Source organism: Chanos chanos, chromosome 9 (genome assembly GCF_902362185.1).
Source record: "Chanos chanos chromosome 9, fChaCha1.1, whole genome shotgun sequence".
Lineage (NCBI taxonomy): Eukaryota > Metazoa > Chordata > Actinopteri > Gonorynchiformes > Chanidae > Chanos > Chanos chanos.
In genome coordinates, this window is record NC_044503.1 from 13481686 (window position 1) to 13503659 (window position 21974).

Genomic DNA, 21974 nt, shown 5'->3' on the forward strand with positions numbered 1-21974 from the left:
TTAAATATTTTCAAACTGACATCAAATTAGAATGCCAAAGCTGCAGCAATTCGTACTTCATATATGAACTGTTTCATCCTATTTATGATAAAAAGAAGACACGTTCACATTTGGTTATGATTTAACTGAAAACATAACATGAGACATGTCTGTGGAAGTTAGCCTGCCATGAATATTATTTATATCAGATGTCACAATTGTGAGTTTCTGTCAAACGATTATAACATTTGAGAGAGAAAAAAATGTATGGCATGAGTCCTACTGGTGGTCGCTTGCGTGAAGCTTTATGGAAATACGCATGCGCGGAGCTATTCAAGCCACTAACTACCGGGCCATCATGGAGAGAAAAGGTAATCTCTTCAAAGAGTGTCTATAAACTGTATACTCATACATTTAGATGATTACTGCATATTTTTGAGGATGAAGAACTTAGATCGTAATTGAATTTAATTACGTGGTGTTTCAGGTAGTTTACTATGATTTTACAAGGTTAATGCCTTTGGAGACATGCGTTTGTGCCTTGTGCTCAACGTCATGAACTGCTAGCTTAGCTAGCTGTATTAGCAAGGGAGTCAGCGAGCGACCCGTTCTGTCAGCCAGTTGCATTAAGCAATTTGGCAAGTCGTTAAACGTTGCACATTTGTAGGATAACGTATGTTTCTACTGGTAGTCCTCTTTAACATTTCCTTGACAGTAATTCTTGGTAATTTGTTTTCACGACTGGTCCTGAGGACCTACGTTAGGCAGTAACGTTAATAAGGTGTCGCCTGCTATCCTAGCACTGCACAAGAAGATTTGCACACAACCAGTCTCCTTGCTTTCTGTATTTTCATCTCCACCGTGGAGAAGCAGCTGCTCTGAAACTCAAAGTGATGTGCAGTTTAGCATGCCCAAATAGCCGAGACGCTTTAAGTGGTTATAAAAGCATATACATCTATTTAGACAAAGTGACGCTTATATGTTTTGTTACCGCGAGTGTGTTCACTTGTGCTGTCAGTTTTTTTAATGGGTTTTAATGATTTGTTGATTTGTGCGTCGTAAGAATCATCACCAACGCAATAATATTGTTATTGGCAGTGTTACCAAACCATATTTTGTTTTTATTAAAGGTTTAGTTGTTGGCTGTGTTTTGTTTGTTGCCATGTCCTCTTGAATAATGTACCCTTTCTTCCGTAACAGTTCTAGCCCTCCAGGCGAGGAAGAAAAGAGCCAAAGCCAAGAAGTCAAACAAGAAGTGAGTTCTCTTTGTTGATACAAGTATCACAAGTTCTTTGCGAACATTTTTTTCCTCTGGCCGGTGATCAACATTTCCCACTTTATTTCTAATGCTTCGAGTTATCTAGCTTTGACCTGAACGCTGGCCAAATAATTGTCCTGAATGAAACGGGCGAGGCATGGGCAATGTAGCGCCAACCATTGTAATGTGACAATTCACTTAGTCAGCTTTATTGCTCGATCTAGTCCCGTAGGGCTGGAGTTCAGAATGCTGAGTGATATTTAAATAATGAAACGGCTCGACTTCTGAACGTTTCAGATGTAAAAAAAAAAAAAAAAGCTGCTTTGGTTGACTATGTAAACACGTCGAGACCCTTAAAATACTACAGATTACGTTTTCTGGAATGGAGCTCAACCCAGAGATAGCTATATCGGAAAATACACAGATGTGTGATGACAAACCTGCTCCATGGGTGTTCTGTGCTGAGCTAGACATGTGCTTCAATACGTGGATTTCTCTCTTATTGCATGTGAGTGTCAAATTCTCTAAGCATTACTCATCTATCTTTCAGTGACCTCACCGGCTTAGCAATCTTTAAGTCAGTAAGCTCGTTTTCCCAATACAACGAATAGCAGTTCATTAATGCGGTTATGGTCATTTTTCTCTGAGGGTGCAAGGATGAAAACCATGATGGTTCCTGTTGCTTTGAGATGGTTCTTTGTCATTCATGAATATTTACAAGTGATGCATCTGTCAACTTGTGGAAAGTATGATGTGATCTCAGTGGTATGCAGAGAGTGTCAGATTCCAGTTCCTCTCCTTTTGATATAATGTGTGGGCAGGAATATTTTAATCCCTTTTTAGTACTTCTGTCAAGCAAAGAGAAACGCTTACAGTAACAACCTTGCTGCAAGCAGTATGAAGGTAAATCACTCAGAACTGATTTCAGTAAGTGACTGAATTAGTGGTGTTCTTAAAATATATGCAGGAACTGCTTGGATTCATATGCGGTTATATATACAGGTCCTATGGGTCTTTATGCATTGCTATCATGTTAAGGGTTACAGGAGCAGACTACAGTGTCTTTGTCAAAAAAGTTGATGTTGGAGTGTATTTGTTTGAAGTGTATCTGTGAAAGAAACTTAGACGCTCTAATATAATAAACTGTTGCACCAGAGGTCTTGTTTTCTCATCAGATTAATGGAAACTATGTTATTCGCTTCGTAAGTGCATTTATTGGAATTACAAATTGAAACAAAAATTATAGCTTGTCATGTAAACTTAGAGAATCATAAAATCTGATGGTCTAACCTTTTAAACAACAGGCCCTTTTTGTCTCCCACTCATTTATGTGCAAGATTTTCTCCACGTTTGCTGGCTTAGTCAGTACCAAGATGATATTGGTATGTGTTTATGAATAGTTTTGCGCGCGGAGTTTTTGGGGAATATCGCTACTCTGTGTCATATCTGATACGGCGTGTGGGTACTCGCCCGAACCGTGTCAGCGTATCTAAATCACGTAGCCGAAATATCGCTTCGCCCCTCAGGCCCACTCATCCTCCACGTGGGGCGTCTCAGCAACAGCCTCAGGCAGACACGCAGCAGCAGGAGCCTGATGAGGAGATCCTGGGCTCGGATGATGAAGAGCAGGAAGACCCCAACGATTACTGCAAGGGTGAGTCGCAGAGTCAACTGACAGTCCTTTAGCCCCCCCCCCCCCCCCCCCCCCCCCTCAGGCCACCACCCTTGGTGGTGACCAAAGTAATGAATCATTAGCGGCATGCATGTCAGCCTTTGAAGGTTAGAGCACAGAATGTTTGTGTGTGCAGATTTCTTGTAGAGCTAAAACAAATGGTCATTGTTTTCCTTTATATTTGTTTGTATGTGAGCTGGAAATGTTTGCTTTAAAATGTGATTGCAGTGATCATGTGCATTGATAGTCCTTGCATCAGGAGTTGCTAAATTTTAGAAAGATTGCCCCTTCTCAGCAAACTCAGGGTATTTATTAAACATATCGCCAGGGAAGCATGTTTTTTCCTCTCAATGCAAGATCATGGTGTAGAAATAAAGCTAGAGATGAGAGTGGCTTCTTCCCTCAGCTGTCAGTCACATACTCCCTCTCCCCTGCTTGGCTTAGGAGGCTATCATCACGTGAAGATCGGAGACCTTTACAACGGGAAGTACCACGTGATCCGCAAGTTGGGCTGGGGCCATTTCTCTACCGTGTGGCTGGCCTGGGATATTCAGTAAGAGCTGTTTTTCATACTAAAGGATGAATGAATGTAAATGCACATGGATAGGGGACCGGTGAAGAACAGCTCCCCCTCCCAAAAGCTTCTTTTTTTTTTTTCAAACTCTGCTTCATGCTGCATCTGTTTCTCTCTCTCTGCATCTGTGTGTGTGTGTGTGTGTGTGTGGTTGTGGTTGTGTGTGTTTGTGTCTTTCTCACTGTGTGTGTGTGTGTCTCTGTCTGTGTGTGTCTGTGTCTGTCTCACTGTGTGTGCGTGCGTGCGTGTGTCTGTGTCTGTCTCACTGTGTGTGTGCGTGCGTGTGTCTGTGTCTGTCTCACTGTGTGTGCGTGTGTCTGTGTCTGTCTCACTGTGTGTGTGTGCGTGCATGTGTCTGTGTCTGTCTCACTGTGTGTGTGTGCGTGCGTGTGTCTGTGTCTGTCTCACTGTGTGTGCGTGCGTGTGTCTGTGTCTGTCTCACTGTGTGTGTGCGTGTGTCTGTGTCTGTCTCACTGTGTGTGTGTGTGTGTGTGCGTGTGTCTGTGTCTGTCTCACTGTGTGTGTGTGCGTGCGTGTGTCTGTGTCTGCGTCTGTCTCACTGTGTGTGTGCGTGTGTGTGTCTCTGTCTGTGTCTGTCTCACTGTGTGTGCGTGCGTATGTCTGTGTCTGTGTCTGTCTCACTGTGTGTGTGTGTGCGTGTGTGTGTCTGTGTCTGTGTCTGTCTCACTGTGTGTGTGCGTGTGCGTGTGTGTGTCTGTGTCTGTGTCTGTGTCTGTCTCACTGTGTGTGTGTGCGTGTGCGTGTGTGTGCCTGTCCATCTGACAGGGAGAAACGTTTTGTGGCGATGAAGGTGGTGAAAAGCGCTGAGCACTACACTGAGACTGCCCTGGATGAGATTAAGCTGTTGAGATCTGTAAGTATTGGCTCAAGGCACTGGATGCTAAGACATTGTGACTGACTTTTCTGCCCACTGTCTGACAGAAGACTTATAAACTGCTCTGTGTTCACTAAGGCCTTTTGAAATGTCTGTGGCCTGGAGAGAGGGAGAGAGAGAGAGAGGGAGAGGGAGAGGGAGGGAGAGAGAGAGAGAGAGAGAGAGAGAGAGAGAGAGAGAGAGAGAGAGAGAGAGAGAGAGAGAGAGAGAGAGAGAGAGAGAGAGAGAGAGAGAGAGAGAGAGAGAGAGAGAGGGGACAAGAATAGAAATCTTCTTGTGTTATATTACTGCCCATTACACAGCATTACCCATTACATCACAGTTGCCATCTAGTTTCTGTTTTCTTCTGGAGAATAGAAAAAGCGTATAACAAGAAACATTTAGCATTTTTTCCCTCTCTGTTCTTGCATAACACAAACATCCTTACAACACAAGAATAATTCTGGTAAATTATCTGTACACAATGGCTTAGAACAGTCTGCATAATAAATACCAGTTGTTGGTCTCACAGTCTGTAAATATTAGTGTGCTTAAACAGCATGTCTTTTTCATCGTTTTTTTTCCCTACCCAGCCGGGGGGAAATAACCCTGTGTGAAGTGTGGTGAAAACAGGAATGTTAAAAACAAGCTCTGTAAAATGCGTGTGTGTGTTTCTTCCCCTTTTGTTTGATGCAGGTCAGAAATTCAGACCCTGACGACCCAAACAGAGAGATGGTAGTTCAGCTACTGGATGACTTCAAGATCTCAGGGATCAACGGCACTCGTATCTTTTGTCTACCCCCCCACCCCAACTTACCAGGAGCTAGACATGTTCTGTCTGTGTTTTTTGTTTTCTTGTTTTTTTTCTTTTTCTTTTTATGTGAAAATGTCAAAGAGGAAGTTCACCTTTTTTCACACTTGTGTTTTCACACAGGCATTTCTGTAAACGTAAATATTGACTTCTGAAACAGCCCCTCAAATGCAAAAATCCAAAACACAAAATATTGACGTGTAGTAAGCCTGCACAGCTTCCAGAGCCCAGGAGGTTGTTTGTGTCGTTTTTGAGTATAATGAGGCGTGTTTTAATTCCTCTCCGCTTAGAATCATATGTGCAGTGTGTTATATTAGCTTTCCCTCAAATGCAGAAAAAAGATGTACTCCTTGTTCCCAGAGATGCGTGGGTGTGGTTCTTGGAATCGTAAAGGCCAGGTGCTGGAAGTGTGAGCGCAGAGTTTCTGGTGTGGAACAGAAGTCAGGGGTGGCTGTTTTAAACTCATCTTACTGCAGGGGCACAGCTGGGGGTTAGACGAGCCTCCTTCTGCCAGCGTGTGTGTTTTTTTTTTTCTTTTTCTTTTTTCTTTTAAATCCACCTACACAAGACTTGTATGAGCAGGATTCAAAACCTTGACTTAGAAGCCTTTTTGATGACTTTAAGGTTCAAAAGGCACCTGGAAACTCTAGCTTCTTATTCTCTGCATCTCAGTCTTGTTTCTTCTTCCACGAGGAAACGTCAAGCTCATCAGAGATTCAGATGGTTTATACATATCTACATATAGTGAATTTTTCATGTGGTTGGTTCTTGACTTCGCTCTAAGATGTATGCATGGTGTTTGAGGTTCTGGGGCATCATTTGCTGAAGTGGATTATCAAGTCAAACTACCAAGGTGTGCCGCTGCCTTGTGTTAAAAGCATCATTCGGCAGGTAAGTGTACTTTACGTGTGGTGCTGACCTGTTAGTTGCTCTGTTAAGACCCAGCTGCTTCCTTGTGTTACTGCTTCTAAATTTACTGCATGAGTAACATAATGTTAGGAGAGAAAACACACACTACACACCACTAAGAAATGTGTTGCTAAATTTCCTGGCTGTGTGGGTTTTTTTTTTTTTTTTTTTTTACTTCTGCTTCAGCTTAATGAGTGCCAGTCCTTCACATCACGTGTGAGATTTTCTAGAATGAGACTCAGCATTGTTTCATTTGAAATGGTTCTGAGGTGTTTGTGCGTGCGTTTCGTGTGTGTGTTTGTGCGTTTTGCGTGCGTGCTGCGCGCGGGTCTGTGTCTTTGTGCGTTTGGACTCATTACGCAGGTTCTCCAAGGTCTCGACTACCTCCACACCAAGTGCAAAATCATCCACACAGACATCAAGCCTGAGAACATCCTGATGAGTGTGAACGAGCCCTACGTGAGGAGGCTGGCGGCCGAGGCCACCGAGTGGCAGAAGGCTGGAGCACCGCCGCCATCTGGATCAGCAGGTATTCCCAGTCGACTTGCACCGGTTACATAAGACGCGCAGATACATACACTCACTCTCACTCTCACGTTCACTCCCTTTCCCTCCGTCTCTCTCTCTCTCTCTCTCTCTCTTTCCTGAACAGCCTGTTCGATTACTCTCTTTGTGTGTTGGTGTGAAAACAGAGAGAGAGAGAGAGAAATTTGAAATGTGACCCCTTTATTATGTGTGTTACTGTCGTTGCATTAACTTCTGCTGACTCATCACTTGCCCCTTTCTGTTTCAGTCAGCACAGCACCTGTACCAAAACAAGTAAGTCACTTTTTTTGATTTTCTTTCCTAGTTTCAGAGACATGCAGGTTAACTGACTTTTGCAGCTTTCGTTCTCTCAGAGCTGTAAAAATCATGTTTGAAGCAAAACATTAACCTTTCTCAGTTTAGCTGCCTGTTGGTTTTAATGGTGACCTCCCTTTTGACTGTGTCTTCCCTCTCTGTAATGTTACTGTCACGTGAGTTCATTGAAGCCCGTGACTAATAGTCAAAAGAATGTTTTATGTTACTTTGGGATGGAGGCTGACGACAACAGCAATGTTCTCTCACTTTCTTACTCCTCTCCCCAAAAACTCTGTCCGCACAGGCGTCAAAAATGTCCAAGAACAAGAAAAAGAAGCTGAAGAAGAAACAGAAGAGGCAGGCGGAGCTGCTGGAGAAGTGCATCATGGACCTTGAGGAGATGGAGCGTGGACCAGAGGGGGGTGACGAGGAGGACGACGACCCCGAATCACCCAGATCACCCACCTGTGCCCCCCTTCGCCAGGCCTCGCTACAGGACATTGCCACAGAGGACACAACAGGTCAGTGCATCTGATGTAACCAGGACCCCCCCGATCACATGAGAGCAGTTTAGAGGTGACCAAATAACTCTTCTGATCAAAGCACGGTACCTGGTTTTGACAGTCATGCATATTATTTTGATTGGAGTTTTAGCTTCTTTCTGTGGAGCCCGGCCTTAAGCGCTGAGATCGATTGCACTGATGGCACTGTAGAATCAATCATCTCAAGTGTAGTTAAGCAGACGTTTAATAGAGTTTAGTTATTCCTGCTAGCAGCCTAAGGGTGTTTCATTAATACGGCTGAGTGCGGTTTTCAAAATTCAGACAAACTTTTGCGGCGAACTGTCTGTCTCCGTTTCCTCTGCCCAGACAACGGCCCAGAGAGGCTGGCTGCAAGCCCCACAGACACGGAGGATCTGAGCTGTAACGGTCACCTTCCAGGCAGCCCAGTCCAGGAGAAAGAAGAGGCAGAAAAGGACGAAAACAATAGACAAGCCCAGCTGAAAGAAGAGGACCATCACAACGCTAACACCGGCCATACGGAGAAGAGCGCAGAGGAAAGCCAGGGGCTAGACCATAACTCGTACCAGCACTGTAACGGCATGCAGCCAGAGAGGGCAAACTCTCCAGGCACCGCCAGCCACGGCAGTAACGGGGCAGTCGGCAGCTCACAGCTAGAGGAGGGAGAACTCCAACTGGATGAGCAGGACAAACTAGAATGCCTCCCAGAGATGGGCGTTCAAAGACAAACTTCCAAACCAGAGAGTTTGAGAAAGGGTGAGTCAGCACGTTTTGATACACAGTAACAGTTGTGTTTTTTGTTTTGTGGGGATTGAATGCTGGTGTACGTGTGTATGTTTTCCGTTATTCATATGTTAAATATATTAATGTATCTTGCAGTGGTACCCAGTCAAAGGAAAGGTGCAGTTAGACATTTTTGGTTACAGTCCAGGTTTGCTCTGTAGAACGTTTTATCCAGGGCTGGCGTGCCTACTAAAAGTGTTATAACATTAACCATATGACTTTTCTTTATGACTATGATGTGACTGTCACCTTATGTTCTGAGTAATGCTCTGTAGTGTAAACAGTAACTTGTGGCAAGTGGGTGATTTGTGTTTGTGTGTGTGTGAAGGAGAGAAAGCTGTTGAATTGATCCAGATTTCATGAGAGAAAATGGTGCTGACTCACTGTGTGTGTGTGTGTGTGTTCGCCTTCCTTTCTGTCTCTCCTCCTCTCCCTCTCACCCTCTCTCCGTCAGCCAAACTAGCAGCAGGAAGTCTGCTGGTCAATCCCCTGGATCCGCTAAATGCTGAGAAGATCAAGGTCAAAATCGCTGACCTGGGCAATGCATGCTGGGTGGTGAGTGGCTTTCTGTTTGAGTGGCTTTCTGTTTGTTGTGTAACGTGTTTTGTCCAGTGGTGTTTTCTTTGTGGAAAAACTTTGTCTTACAGTTTAAATTCCAGACCACAAAATCTTTCATGTACGAAACTAATGACATTGTCCAAATCCAAGACTTGTGCATATCAAATCTTCCAACCAGTCTTTTGCTACGGTGTCAGTTTTTACCTAAGCATATACATTTGCTTGTGCCGAAGCCTCTTCCAAAATCTCGATCCTTCCTTAGACAATGTGAATTCTTTTTGATTGTAGTTAACTTAAAGATGGAACCAGGCTGCACAGTCTTAACGAGTTCACTGCTTCCCCACAGCACAAGCACTTTACGGAGGACATTCAGACACGGCAGTACCGCTCCCTGGAGGTGCTGATTGGTGCAGGTTACAGCACACCTGCTGACTTATGGAGCACAGCCTGCATGGTGGGTTCACACCTTTAAAACACGTGCAGAGGCTTCAAAACAAAACCACAACGAATGTCACTCACGCCTCACTCAGCTGTCCATAACAGGCAAGATAGAATGAGTAACGGTGTTTCGACGTCTTACGCAACGACTCTGAGCGTCTGGGTTTTAAAAGAGTTGTTTCGTGTTTAGTCTGGTCCAGTTCCCTCGGCACATTTGAATTCTAGTCGCTCATGTAACCAGCTTGCGTGTCTTCATAACGATTATTCGTCCCTTTAAAGCTCAGTAGTGTTATTTTAGGGGAAAAAAAGAAGTGACCAGGGCAGTGATATTTATAGCAGTTGGAGATAAGTCAAGGCACCGTCTGTACTCTGAGCGTTTCCCGTGATTTCTCTGTCTGGGCCTGTTTCCCGTCTCTCCGCAGGCATTTGAACTGGCCACGGGGGATTATTTGTTTGAGCCCCATTCTGGCGAAGATTACTCTAGAGACGAAGGTAATGCATACTTATCTCTCTTTTGTCCCTCTCTCTTTCTCTCTCTCTCTCCCCCTCTCTCTCTTTCTCTCTCTCTGTCTCTCCCTCTCTCTCTCTCTCTCACCCTACCATGTATCATTCTCACTCACCTACTTGGGGTGTCTGACTTCCTCCAGTCGATATGACACATTGTAGTCCTGTTTTAGCCACAGCCTGTTATCTGCAGTCCACTGTTTGCAGCAGGGCTGACACTGACTGATGCTCATGTCTCTTTGTTTATAAGGCTGGGTAGCAAAAAAAGGGCCAAATCACTTTTGGAACTGATCGCATTAAGCGCACAGACCGTGTGTATTTGTCTACTGTGACACACCTGTCAAACAGATAGATAGATAGATGTTTAATCTTCTCGTCCTAATCCCTGCACTGGTGTTGAGTTTATACTGTTTAAAAAGGTTTAAAAGCAAAATGCTGACTGTAATTTCACAGACACGCCTGGCCTACTGCACGGGCTCTGGCAGCAGGTTGGGTGTGTAAGTGAAATTAGTGAGAGAAGTGTGAATGTCTGTTAGAAATTGTGGGCACATCAGGAAACTGCTTCATCACTTCCCGTTCAGTCCGTGTGGATACTGAGCAGTTTTCTGATCTGTCAGGTTTTCTTTTTTCTTTTTTTCCAATTTCAACGTTATTTAATTGCACTGTCAATCTTTGATGTTTTGACTATGTCTGCCTGTATTCCTGGGTGTGTTTTCCTCTCTGCTAACAGTCAAAGCCACATTTTTGGCATGAAGCACCTCTCTGTCCTCTCCACTTACCCCCTCACCCCTTTCTCACTCCTCCTCTCTCACTCAGTCCTCCCTTTTCTCATCATCAGTTCATTTCTCAGCTCTCTTCATGCATTTCTAAGCCTCACTCTGTCTTAACGGCTGTAAAAAAGGCACTTTTTTTTGCAATGCAAATCTTCTGTTTGTGTGGGAAAATGTAAGATCTGTACTATTTTAGATCATCAGGAGCATTGTGTGCACTGTGCATTGCCACTAATGCGTTTGGATTTGAGGGACTTTGGTCGGGTGTTTGTATATTGCCTGAAATGGAAAGCTGAGCCGAGTGAATAGACACACCTTCACCAGTGATGTTGCCCCAGGGCATCATGCCTCTGCTGGTTGTTTCTTTCGATCGGTTTCGTACTGTCCTACTGATCCGATTGCGGCGTGAGGTCATCCACTATGTTTTGCAACTGCTGAAAACTTAGCCTCGAGTCTTAACTTCCTGCTACGGATGACAGTCAGTTAGGGTTAGTGCAGTCTGCATATATGTATAAATTTATACACAAGTGCATAACAGGATCCATCACTTAGTGGTTTGAAAAACAAGTCGTCATGTTCCTCATTGTTATCCTTAACGCGATATACGGCCACAGATATGTTTTTGGGTGAAGCAGCGAGACAATTTGAGGGGGTGTGAACATCGACCCGTGAAGCCACATAACCGCAGAGTGCCTCTGCAGACAATGAACTTGTGATCTTGTTGACATTCAAGTTAACATTTTTAAGAACCTCAATAACATGGGGGTTTTGATAACGAGATCTTTCATTTTAAATGATAGACACTCCCTGTCAGATTGTTTCTGTGTCAGTGTAATCAAAGCTGCGTAAGCACTTTTAAAGGGGGGGGGGGGGAAGAAAAAAAACAACAGGAAATGAAGTTGTTTGTTTTTATTCTTTGGAAAAAGCTAGAGAGGTCAGAGGAGATTGTGCATGCGTCACTCAGTTTTTTTTTTTAACCACGCAGGAGATGCAAGCTACTGTATTCTCACTACGTCTGTGTGACTAACCACTCATCTCTCTCTCTATCTCTCAACATTCATTTAACTGACTTGCATGTAGCGCATATATGCACTGGGAGACACCCACTGTTTTTGTTAAGCTCTTCTGTCATCTGTCAGACAGGGCCATCATACAGGAAGAAGCCCATTTCTTCACTTCTTAAACTTTTTAGCTTATGTAAGCTCAGTTATCAGTAAAATGACCCTGTCAGGTGATGTTTTTGTCATGCGTGAGTTACTGGCCTGTGTTTGATGTTTAAAAAAAAAGAAGAGAGAGAGACATTTTTAAAGAAATCAGTGAATCTGGTCCTTCTGTTATTCTGTTATGTAATTGTCATGGTTTATTCCACCACATAAGAAGAGTATGCATAGATGGTTTTCATTTCTTGAATTTGCTAAGTGAAGATAAAATTCAAAGCCTTTATCCACCAGTTGAAGTGGGGCCATATGCTTTGGTGTTTATGTGCTTCAAGCTCTATAATGCTTTACTTAAAGTCATTCTCCATTTATTCTTAACGCTCTCACTCTCTTCTGGGGCCCGCTCCGCCTCTCTCTTTTCTCTATGTGTTCCATCCTTCTCTATCTCTGTGCTCTGTCCATTTCCCTCTGATCTCCAGACCACCTTGCTCTGATTATTGAGCTGTTAGGGAAAATCCCTCGTCACTATGCTCTGAGTGGTAAACTCTCCCAGGAATACTTCAGCCGGAAAGGTAGGCCTGTCCTACTACGTGTTCCCAGCCCTGGGAGTGAGCCTCGGGGAGAAATGGAATGTCAGCGGCTCGTCTGATAGCAAATCCCAGAGCCGCGCTCCGATTCTCATTTAACTCTGTGGAGGAGGAAGCTTCCATTGGATGAACTCTGTAGTATCAGTGTTTGCTCCAGTTGACAAAAATGGCGTTACTAAAGCATCCTCTCATCCGAGAGAACTTTGAACTGTCAGTTCTTTGGATTCTTAGCACAGTGCGCGTCAGCAGGGCCTGGTTCCCGCGGTGTCGCCCACTCGCGTTCAATGAAACTCCGTTTGTAATGCGGAAACGGAGAAAAGTTCTGAAGCTCCCCAGTTTCGAAGCTTCCCAGACACGGATAAAGAAAAACGTCCTCACGGCAATGCCGTTTGCCGGAGGCGTTTTCGTCCAACTGGGACATTACGTTGTCTAAAGATAAATGAATAGAGCGCATGAGCCCTTGGCGTGTCTCTGCTTTGCTGTCGGACTTGGCCACTGACCCACCCGACCCGTTGACTCTGCTGCCCACTCCCAGGGGCGGGCGAATTACTGCGGTACTGTGTGTGTTGATGAAGCTGTCGTTTGTCTCTTCGACCCCTGTCCCTGTCCCCCTCCACCCTTCCATGACCCCCCCACCACCCACTCCCCTTTTCTGTGTCCGTGTTTGATGGCTAGACCACATTGCTTTGATCATTGAGCTGCTGGGGAGTGTCCCACGCAAACTCATAGCAGCAGGAAAGTATTCCAAGGACTTTTTCACCAAGAAAGGTAAACGGTGTTTCTCCTGAACAAACACAAACATAGCTGTTGTTTAGAAGCCTGCTTTACAGCACAAAGTAATACTTATCAGTCCGCATTTAATTATAAACGTAATCCATAGTAGCTGTGAATTTCAGAAGAAGCAAGAAGCTCTTGAAGAGGAGCTTGTGTTAAGGGCTGTTACCACCCTTTTTTTTCCCCCACAGAATGTGTATGGTGAATGTGATTCCTTTTATAATTTGTTAGGCTTAAGTTATGGGGAGTAGACCACAACTTAAAGAAGCAAGCTGTGTCTTACACTGCAGTGCTGTATTAATGTACATGGCTTCATTTCTTGTTTGAAAGCCAACCATATTACATTATTATACAACAGATTGTAGTCACCGTGTGTAAGTGTGGGTGTTTACCTACATGACTCAGAACCTTGCTAGACAGCTTTGTCAGCTCGTGTGTGTGTGTGTGTGTCTGTGTCTGTGTACATATACACTCTCATGCTGATTGTATGTTATCTGTAGGTGAGCTGAAACACATCACTAAACTGAAGCCGTGGGGCTTACTGGAGGTGCTTGTGGAAAAGTATGAATGGCCACGCGACGAAGCCCAAGCCTTTACAGACTTCCTGCTTCCCATGCTAGAACTCATCCCAGAGAAACGAGCCACAGCAGCCGAGTGCCTGCGCCACCCCTGGCTCGCCCTCTAGTGGCCATAAAAGGCTATTACTCCACCCTGTCCCCTTTTCCCTTTTAAAAAAAAAAAGACAAGACTGCAACAGATCACTTTCTACTATGACCGTATATCTGCAAACTACTTTGTTTGTTTGTTTTTTTGTTTTGTTTCTTTGTGTGTGATTGCTTATGTTCATTTTTGCAGATAAACATGTCTATTTGTTCATTCTTCTTTGTTGTTCTCCATATTGTCCTTTGTTCTGAGAACCTGTCTTTTTTTTTTTTTTTTTGGTGATGTTTTTCTCCAGTTTATTCCTCTCACACATTGTGACTTTTCCTCCCCTTGTTTGTTTGTTGTTGTTGTTTTTTTTTCTTTTTTGCACAACCCAGAATTAGGATCAGATCAAGGAAACGTCTCCTTTAGGATCCACTTGTGTACTGTCTGTTATGTTTTCTGCTTGGTTACTGTAAGTTGTGCTGTTATAATTTAAGGATCGGACTTCGTCCTGAGGATTTTTTTTTTTTTTTTGTTACATATTATCCTAGCGCACACCTTATGTGAAGAGCTATGGGAAGGGACTGTTAGTAGTAATATTAGGACTGCATGGGCAGTCATAACTGTTTTTTGTCTATCAGGAATTGCCAGGCCACTGTGTTACGTCTATTAGGCCCTATTGCAATTTGACTTAATCAGCGTAACCAGGTTTTTCATTAGTTGGTTGGTTAGTTAGTTAGGTAATTATAATAGTTCTAGTCTTTTTTTCCTGCTTCTAGACTTGTATGAGGGGTTTGTCACAGTTTCTTCAAGGTCAGTAGACAATGATAATTTCAAGAAGCTTCCAATACAACCTGAGTAACTGTTGAAGACCACCAAAAGAAAAAAAAAAGAGAAAAAGAGAGAAACTAAAGTTGTGAAAAGAAACATCATGGATGTGTATGTCTGAGTGTGTGCTTGTGTGAGAGTATGTGTGTGTTTGTGTGTCAGTGTATATACCTGTACCAAAGAGTTTGCCTTGATCTGTATATTACAGCCGTGTACAGTTTTTAAAGAAATCCTACTATGGTATCTTAGCTAAGATTATTTAGCTGGATAGAAATGTTTTAATAAAGCATTTGGAAGAAGTGTGCAAGCTCATTTTGTCTGTGCGGCGCGTGTTCATGACAAGAGGTCTCCATAAGCCCTTTCAATGCTGTTTTCTGTGTAGTTGATCCCAAGTGTAAAGGACATAGTAAATATGTTCAATATGGGAAGGACTATGAGTAAAGCAAGGAGGTCTTGACTCCACTTAATTTCATTTTGTATATTTATTGAAAACTTTAAAAGTAGTGTATCATTTCAGTCATCTGATAACTTCATGAGCTGTTTAGGCTGTGGTTCAGTCATGCGTAACTGCAACAAACAAATGAACAGTTATTTATAATGCATATATCAGGGTGTGTGACTTCATATAGCTGAATTTCTCATTCAGAGAGATCGTGGAGTTACAGTCTAGATCAAATGTTCATCATTTGTAGTGTCTCAGGACCCAAAGCTATCTGTCAAGCCCATGATCTTTTCAGTAGCCTACATTTGAGGACAATGTTCTTGATGGTTTCAAGCGATTTAGTCTGGTTGTTTTCAGGATTGATCTGAAAAGGAATACAAAACAATGCGAATTCTTTTGAAACTCGTTTTACCCATAGTCTTGCATGATGGCACTCTCTCACGCTGAGTGTCCAAAGAGAACAGAAGGTTTGTGTGTCTGTTTCTACCTACCACATACACACTCTTTAACTTGTTGCTCCGTCGCCCTCAGCCTCCTTGTTATCACCACTTTCTATTTCGAAGTCATCGGGAAGCAACTGGTCCTGTCGCTTACCCAGAGTGAAAGCGAGAAAGGAGAGAACGAGCGAGTCCAGGATGCTAATGATTGCTAGTATGTAGGCCCAGCGCACCGTGCAGTTCCCCAGCGTGTATTTATCCGTCCGCTCGCCGCACATACGTTTCACTTCAGGCGCGTCCCAGCCATCGGGATAAATCATACAGCCCATTACCATCAACACGGCTGAGGAGAAAAAAGTGGAAAGATTACACAGATTCGGGATGCGCTTATCCAGGCTAACAAAAAGAATTTGCGCAGTTTCCTACTGATTAGTCGCGACACTTTCATTCAAGGTTCAGCGTTGAACATTTTCATTGTTAAGCTGAAGTTTCAGTCTTATTCCAGCTGGACTAAAATAAGTGAACTGCAAACACATAATGATAGTGTTTTTTTTTCTTGCTGTCAGTCTCGCGAATCATACACACAACACGAATAGGTGAGAAATCCTCATGATGTCGAATAGAGTTTAATTATTCTTAGATCCAGAGTAAATTCATTAACTTTATTAGTACGTGCATCTGTGGTACCCAACCCATATCCCTGTAGTGTATATCACTACAGTAGTTACTGGACGCAAAGTAATATCAACCAAATTGCACTGGTCTGCAGTCGCGCAGCGAAAAATGAACATGATAAATAGAGACGAAATTACGTACCTGAGGCAAGTTGCATCCATGCGCATATCTTGTACACGCTACCTGCGTTGCAGAAGAAGAACAGACTGAAACAGACAATGCAGCCGACAACAAGCAACATTGAAGAGCCAACAAAGAATAAAGCGGTCCTGAAGGCCCCAGACGGAATAGAACCAAAATCGAGAACACTGCCCTTGCAGACCAACTCGGAGCTGAGCGCATTGCCTATGCAGTAGTGGAAGAGCCCGAAGTAACCAGCCTGGGGAGTGTTGACACTGTCGCCTATCCAGTACGGCTGGATGAAGACCACAACTGTGATAATGGCAAAACAGATAGTGAATATTGCCCAAAGGACACCAATGGCTCGTGAGTTTCTCACATAATTGGTATGGTAGATTTTGGCAGCCTCTTGGGCTGGTAGCATCTTCTCCATCTTGACAACAAGTTGTCTGGCGATGTAAACAAAAGAAACGTATTGTAATCAACGAGAAGGAAGAAGACTTACAAAGAAAGTTACTCGAACAAGACTTATTCTCAGCACACGCGCCCCAGTTGTTGATTGTCCCTTAGTCAATTCATTTTCTGTTTGGTTGTTGTTGGGGTCAGTCAAGAGATGAATGACAGGATAAGGAATGCACAATCCGTTTGTTGTTTGTTGATCCTGGACAGTAGGTGGTTTGATGCCCGGTCAGAAAACGAAGGCGAAAACGAATACTTGCATGTCTTACGGTCTCTTCTTTGTTACCAGCAGTAATGGTGTTGAGTTATTTAATACAACGAAGAACTAAAGAAGACTGATAGCGAACTCTCAGGTCTCGGGTGTTAGAGGTAACTTCTCTGCCAACAGAAGTGTCAGTGTTTGAATTATTAATTATTCCTAGTAAGATAATCAGACGACTAAGGTGACAAAATACTGTTCACTTGGGTAATCAGATATGGGTGTGAACTAAGACTTCATTAATAATGTCAGAGAGAGAGAGAGAGAGAGAGAGAGAGAGAGAGAGGTTGGTGGGGGTTTGCAAAGGGATGGCAGAAGGGCTATGTGCCGATATTGCATCCCGTTCTCAACTGTTTGAGCTATGTACATCTGTGGTCAAGTTAGAAAAAAAAAGGTTTCCTTGAATTACAGTGAGTTTATCTGTTTTTTTTTTTTATCATACTACATAGACCTTGGGAACTAGTGTAACTAAACCATCAATCGCTTTCTCTCAGTTCTAACCTCACCACGAATGCGTGTGCCAACTTGTACGATTCCAAAAAATATGGATATAGATATCTAACCCTGGGAATTCGCCCTCTGTTGTTCCAGTCAGTTTGATGGGAAAAGGCGTGTGGTGACACAGCTGCTACAGAGTTTACAATGCAGCTCGTACAATCACTGTTGACGTTAGATGTCGGGATCCAAGTGCGCACTGGGATCTCAGATATATAATCAAATCATACGTTCTGCATGTCAGTCTGAGTTGACTCTAGCCAACAGGACGCGTCGTATCATGAGGACTCTGCTAGTGCTAGCCGTGTTTTTGGTAGCTGCAGCTTTGGCTGCCCCTCCTAATACCAAGGGCCTGATCATCAATTTGGTAAGTACCATGGCACCCCTATAACATCTGCTGTACTGAACATACTGCATGAAGTATATTTGTCTCATTTGTGCGTTTAATTGAAACACTACATCAAAAATATTAAAATTCCTTCTTTACAAACATTTCTTTTTAATATGTTTTTATAAAAGAGTACCTCAAAAACAGACTGTAGGAAACTTAATATTTGTAATGTAAAACATAGGATGTCTGGCTGAGCTTATTGAATTCATTATTTAGTCTGAGGGGGTAGAAAAATACTTTAAAGTTAAAGCTAAATAAACATCTTTTTGTGGATGTGCAATTGTTTTTGGAGGTACTCTCACAGTCTGTGTCTCACAATATGCATTTCCCATAGGATAATGGTGAGCTATGTTTCATCAGCCTGCAGTGTAAAAGCTCCTGCTGCCATCGTTCTTCTGGTACCAGCCTCGCCCGTTGTGCCCCCCGCTCCGCAGAGACCCAGAAGTGTTCCGCTACAGTACGGCACAGCTCAGCCCAACACAACAAAACACGGCACAGCTCACCATAAGACTGCATGATTCAGCTAAGCACAGAACAAAACAGCAGGTTTTACTGTAGCATAGCTACAGTACGGGACAACACACAAAACAAAACAACACAACACATTACACATCAATATAGCATTGCCTGCTGCAGTGGAAATTCACTCAGATACAAGAGTCGCAGGATAAGACTGTTCGGTCTTAGATCTCTGATCAAAGAGAGACCCTGCCTAAAATAGAGACGAAGGCCACTAGAAACACACTGGCCTCCGCTGTCAGATAAGAAGATCCTTGTGGGAAATTGCAAAGAAAAAAAAAAGGCATGGCGTTGCATAAGTTATTGTTAGCATTTTTGTCCACTTATAAACACAATTAATTTTGTAACTTTAAATTAATTAATTAACATTTGCTCTCACGTTAAAACTACTTTATTGATCTGAAAATATCTTTTTCACACACTGTTAGTTGAGTTAAATAGTTAGAGTTAATGTTGTTGACAGGATCTTAAATGAAATGATTTAAACTAAATCCGTATTTTAAAGGTCTCAATGTGTGCCTTCTTTTGTTTTCATACCATTCTCACCTCTCCAGAGCTTGTATGGTACATACTACATCTGCCCCTGTGAGGATGGACTGAAGTGTGACTTTGACTGGAGTCTTGGTGATTCCATCACCAACACCAACTTTGGCGTCTGCGTTGACCCTAATGCCTCAAAATCTGTCACCAACTAACAACATTTGGTTTCATGTTTAATGGCTTCATGACAACTGTCTCTGCTTTCGAACATTCTGATTCGCCAGAAATAAATTAAACATTGGACTAATGGTGAAATTTCATTTATGCTGAGCGATTTATAAGCTCTGCTGAATCATTTTGACATCAATGAATATCCCCAGTGTAGATATAATCTATAATTTTCATTCAAATTCTTATAAATATCCAATATCAGTAAGTTATAAAGTTACCCAAGGGTGATTCCTTATAAGGACTCCACATTGTTTGGCTATTGGCTCGCTGGTTTGATAACTGTTTTTCAATGAGATTAGTCAATGACAGACAACATCTTTATGATAACATGACAATGTCATTGAATGAAATAAAATTTATTCTTCAAGCACAGACTTTGACTTATAGTTGATAATAGTTTGATTACATTTATCATAAGATTTCTGTCTCTTTACAATAAACATGATTTCTTGGGAACAGATAAGACATATATCTTCAGTTACCTTTAGGATGTTCACTCCCCTGTACATAACATTTAGACAAAGACAGCCATCTATAGTGTAGAAAGTGATGTATACAAAATTAGAAAATGATATTATGTGATGTTACCATGACTTTATTAAGGAAGGAAATATCATTTGCCTGTATGATTGCATTTGTACTCCATGTGTCCATATATGTAATTTATCTTTGGATGCTTATGATTCTCTACACCTCAGCAACATTAATGCATGAGAGAGACCGAATCCAAATTCATTCAGTGTTGGACAAGGTCATTTGGGTTGGTGGTGGACTGATGTCAACAGGGGAAGCCTGGACAGAATGTAGCAGGCCGTGTCTCTCACTCGCTCCTCACTGTGGGATGTCAGAGTCTTGAGGGTACACTGCAAGGCTGAATGAGGGGAATACAGTAGGCTGTACAGTGACGCCTCAGCATACTGATGTGTTCTGGTGCCCCCTGGTGGCTCTTGACAGCTCAGGTTGCTAAGTAGTCCCAGGCAGAGGAGCAGAATCTCCTTTGGAGAAGAAGGGTGCATCAGCCTCACAAGAACAACCTCCATCTGGAAAGAGAGAGAGAGAGAATGACAGAGAGAGAGAAAAACCCTTACCGTAGTATGAGCAGTGATATTGCACCAAATGGTGCCTTTCATTAACTCGACGGCCTTCATGAATCAGGGAAACAGACCCACTTTGCAATTCAGTAGCCTCTCCAACACATCCTTGTTTTCAGACAAGTTGTAGAGGAGTCGTAACACAAGCTTCTACACAGAAGGGAAAAAAACACATGTATGTGTTTGTGAATAATATCCCCATATGTGGCAGTCAGTATTAAACAAGCAGGTTAGCTTTTTATGTGTAATGGCTGTGCTCCTTATTACTGTATGTAGTCCTCTGTACTGAGGTCCTCTACCTGTATACTCACACAACACTTGATACTAACCATATGAGTTAGAGTCAGAGTTAAGTTTACAGAAAAATAAACTATATGGCACAGCTGTGTATGGCTAAGAGACCTGACCCCAGTCATGGATAACCTTTCAAAATTCTGGATTATTTGAACGCACCACAATGTTGTGTTGTAAGAGCTGTGAGTGGAGGATACTGATGCAGGAAGGAAGGCCTTGGACCAGGACATGATGAGCTATTCTATGGGTGGACAGAGAGACTAGGAGCTCCAGCGATGCCTGCAGCTCATCTAGACTATCACTGTTAGCAGTGAGGGAGAACAGGAGTGGAATGTAGTGTACAACAGCCTGGAACACAGATGAAGGACACAGGATGATGACATGCATAAAGCCAGTTACACTCATAAGACAGGAGCAAAAGGTAAAACGCAGGCAAAGTCTTAAAAAAATGAATCATTAACACAGATGCATGTACACACATACTTACACACAAGTATATTGTTTGAAAATAAAGAAATAAATGGGTCGCTAAATAAATATATGAATAAAACCAGCAAATCAGTGTCAGTTCACACTTAAAAAGTACAAAGCACAGTGAAAATACTTGGGGTGCACAAAATAATGGAAACAGAAGATAAAAAGGGTCACAAATATTGAAGTAACTAAAATCATTAAGATTAGCTACATGGACAATTAAGTAAAATACTAATTCTCATTATGTGTTAGCCTTAAAAGATATTTAAAAATAGGTGAGTTTCTAAAACAACAAAAAACGGCATCTAACGGAAACTGAAAGGGGCCGAAAGAGTCAGTTTCTGGACTTCAGGTGCATGGGTCACAAAGGCTGCAAAATCACAGGATCTGCGTATCATAGAACCTTTATGGGATGTTCTGCAGCACAGAGTACAGTGTATATTTCATTTCTTATTTTGGTACTCATGTGGTGTTCTGTCCCATCCATCTAAGTTCACAGGACAATTATAAACTGGATTTAGACATAAACTGTGTTGTTTACCTTTTAATCATACATATACCATTCACAACATATATCTGCTTTTTGGTTAATTTGACCCTGCAATACAAGAAACTACATACCAAGTTAAGTAGTTTACATTTTGGAGTTGATAGGCTACTTTAGAACTTTAAATCAAGTCTTAAATCAAGTCCTTAGTATGAGAGTTTTGACCTTTACTTAAGTTGTGCTATGCCAAAGGACCTGTGTCTCATTCTCTCAAACCATTCCACTACTCGTCCCCCCGACTCTGTTAACAACCTACTACTGGTAACAACCTACTAGAATCTAACAAGTCAGGTTTTGAGAATGGCCATTATATGGAGATAGCCCCCTTGTTGGTCACTGATACCCCCGATAGAGGGGGCAACTACATAAACCAAGGCTAGTACCAACAGGTGTGCCCCAAGTTTCAATGCTTGGCACGCTCCTCTTTACACTCCATACTGCCTCTCTTACACCGCTCACTGCTATGCTGACAATAACTGATCTTTACTTATGCTTCCATCACTCGATGCTAACATTTCAGCAAAGATCACAGCCTGCCTCTCTGATGTCTCCAGATGGATGGTGAACAATCACTTCTT

The 21974-nt window shown here is 42.7% G+C and overlaps 3 protein-coding genes across 3 annotated transcripts; 2 read left to right on the forward strand and 1 right to left on the reverse strand.

Annotated features, from left to right (window-relative positions):
- The first annotated feature begins 322 nt into the window (after positions 1–322).
- srpk1a (SRSF protein kinase 1a) lies at positions 323–13700 on the forward strand. Its single transcript, XM_030785089.1, has 16 exons — positions 323–350; positions 1180–1234; positions 2764–2891; positions 3354–3462; positions 4270–4357; positions 5054–5141; positions 5953–6059; positions 6441–6606; positions 6871–6896; positions 7222–7438; positions 7787–8194; positions 8676–8776; positions 9126–9233; positions 9640–9709; positions 12911–13003; positions 13510–13700. Exons 1-16 carry the CDS (start codon positions 338–340, stop codon positions 13692–13694), a joined length of 1962 nt encoding a protein of 653 aa, XP_030640949.1. The 5' UTR covers positions 323–337; the 3' UTR covers positions 13695–13700.
- Positions 9698–16589, reverse strand: lhfpl5b (LHFPL tetraspan subfamily member 5b). The gene is made up of 4 exons (XM_030785093.1): positions 16178–16589; positions 15471–15704; positions 12445–12461; positions 9698–9724 (listed from the first exon to the last, which is right to left on the reverse strand). Exons 1-4 carry the CDS (start codon positions 16587–16589, stop codon positions 9698–9700), a joined length of 690 nt encoding a protein of 229 aa, XP_030640953.1.
- A 1060-nt stretch (positions 16590–17649) lies between these two features.
- On the forward strand, positions 17650–18974 carry LOC115821388 (colipase-like). The gene is made up of 3 exons (XM_030785216.1): positions 17650–17736; positions 18095–18217; positions 18834–18974. The coding sequence occupies exons 1-3, from the start codon at positions 17650–17652 to the stop codon at positions 18972–18974; spliced, it is 351 nt and encodes a 116-aa protein (XP_030641076.1).
- The last annotated feature ends 3000 nt before the right edge of the window (positions 18975–21974 follow it).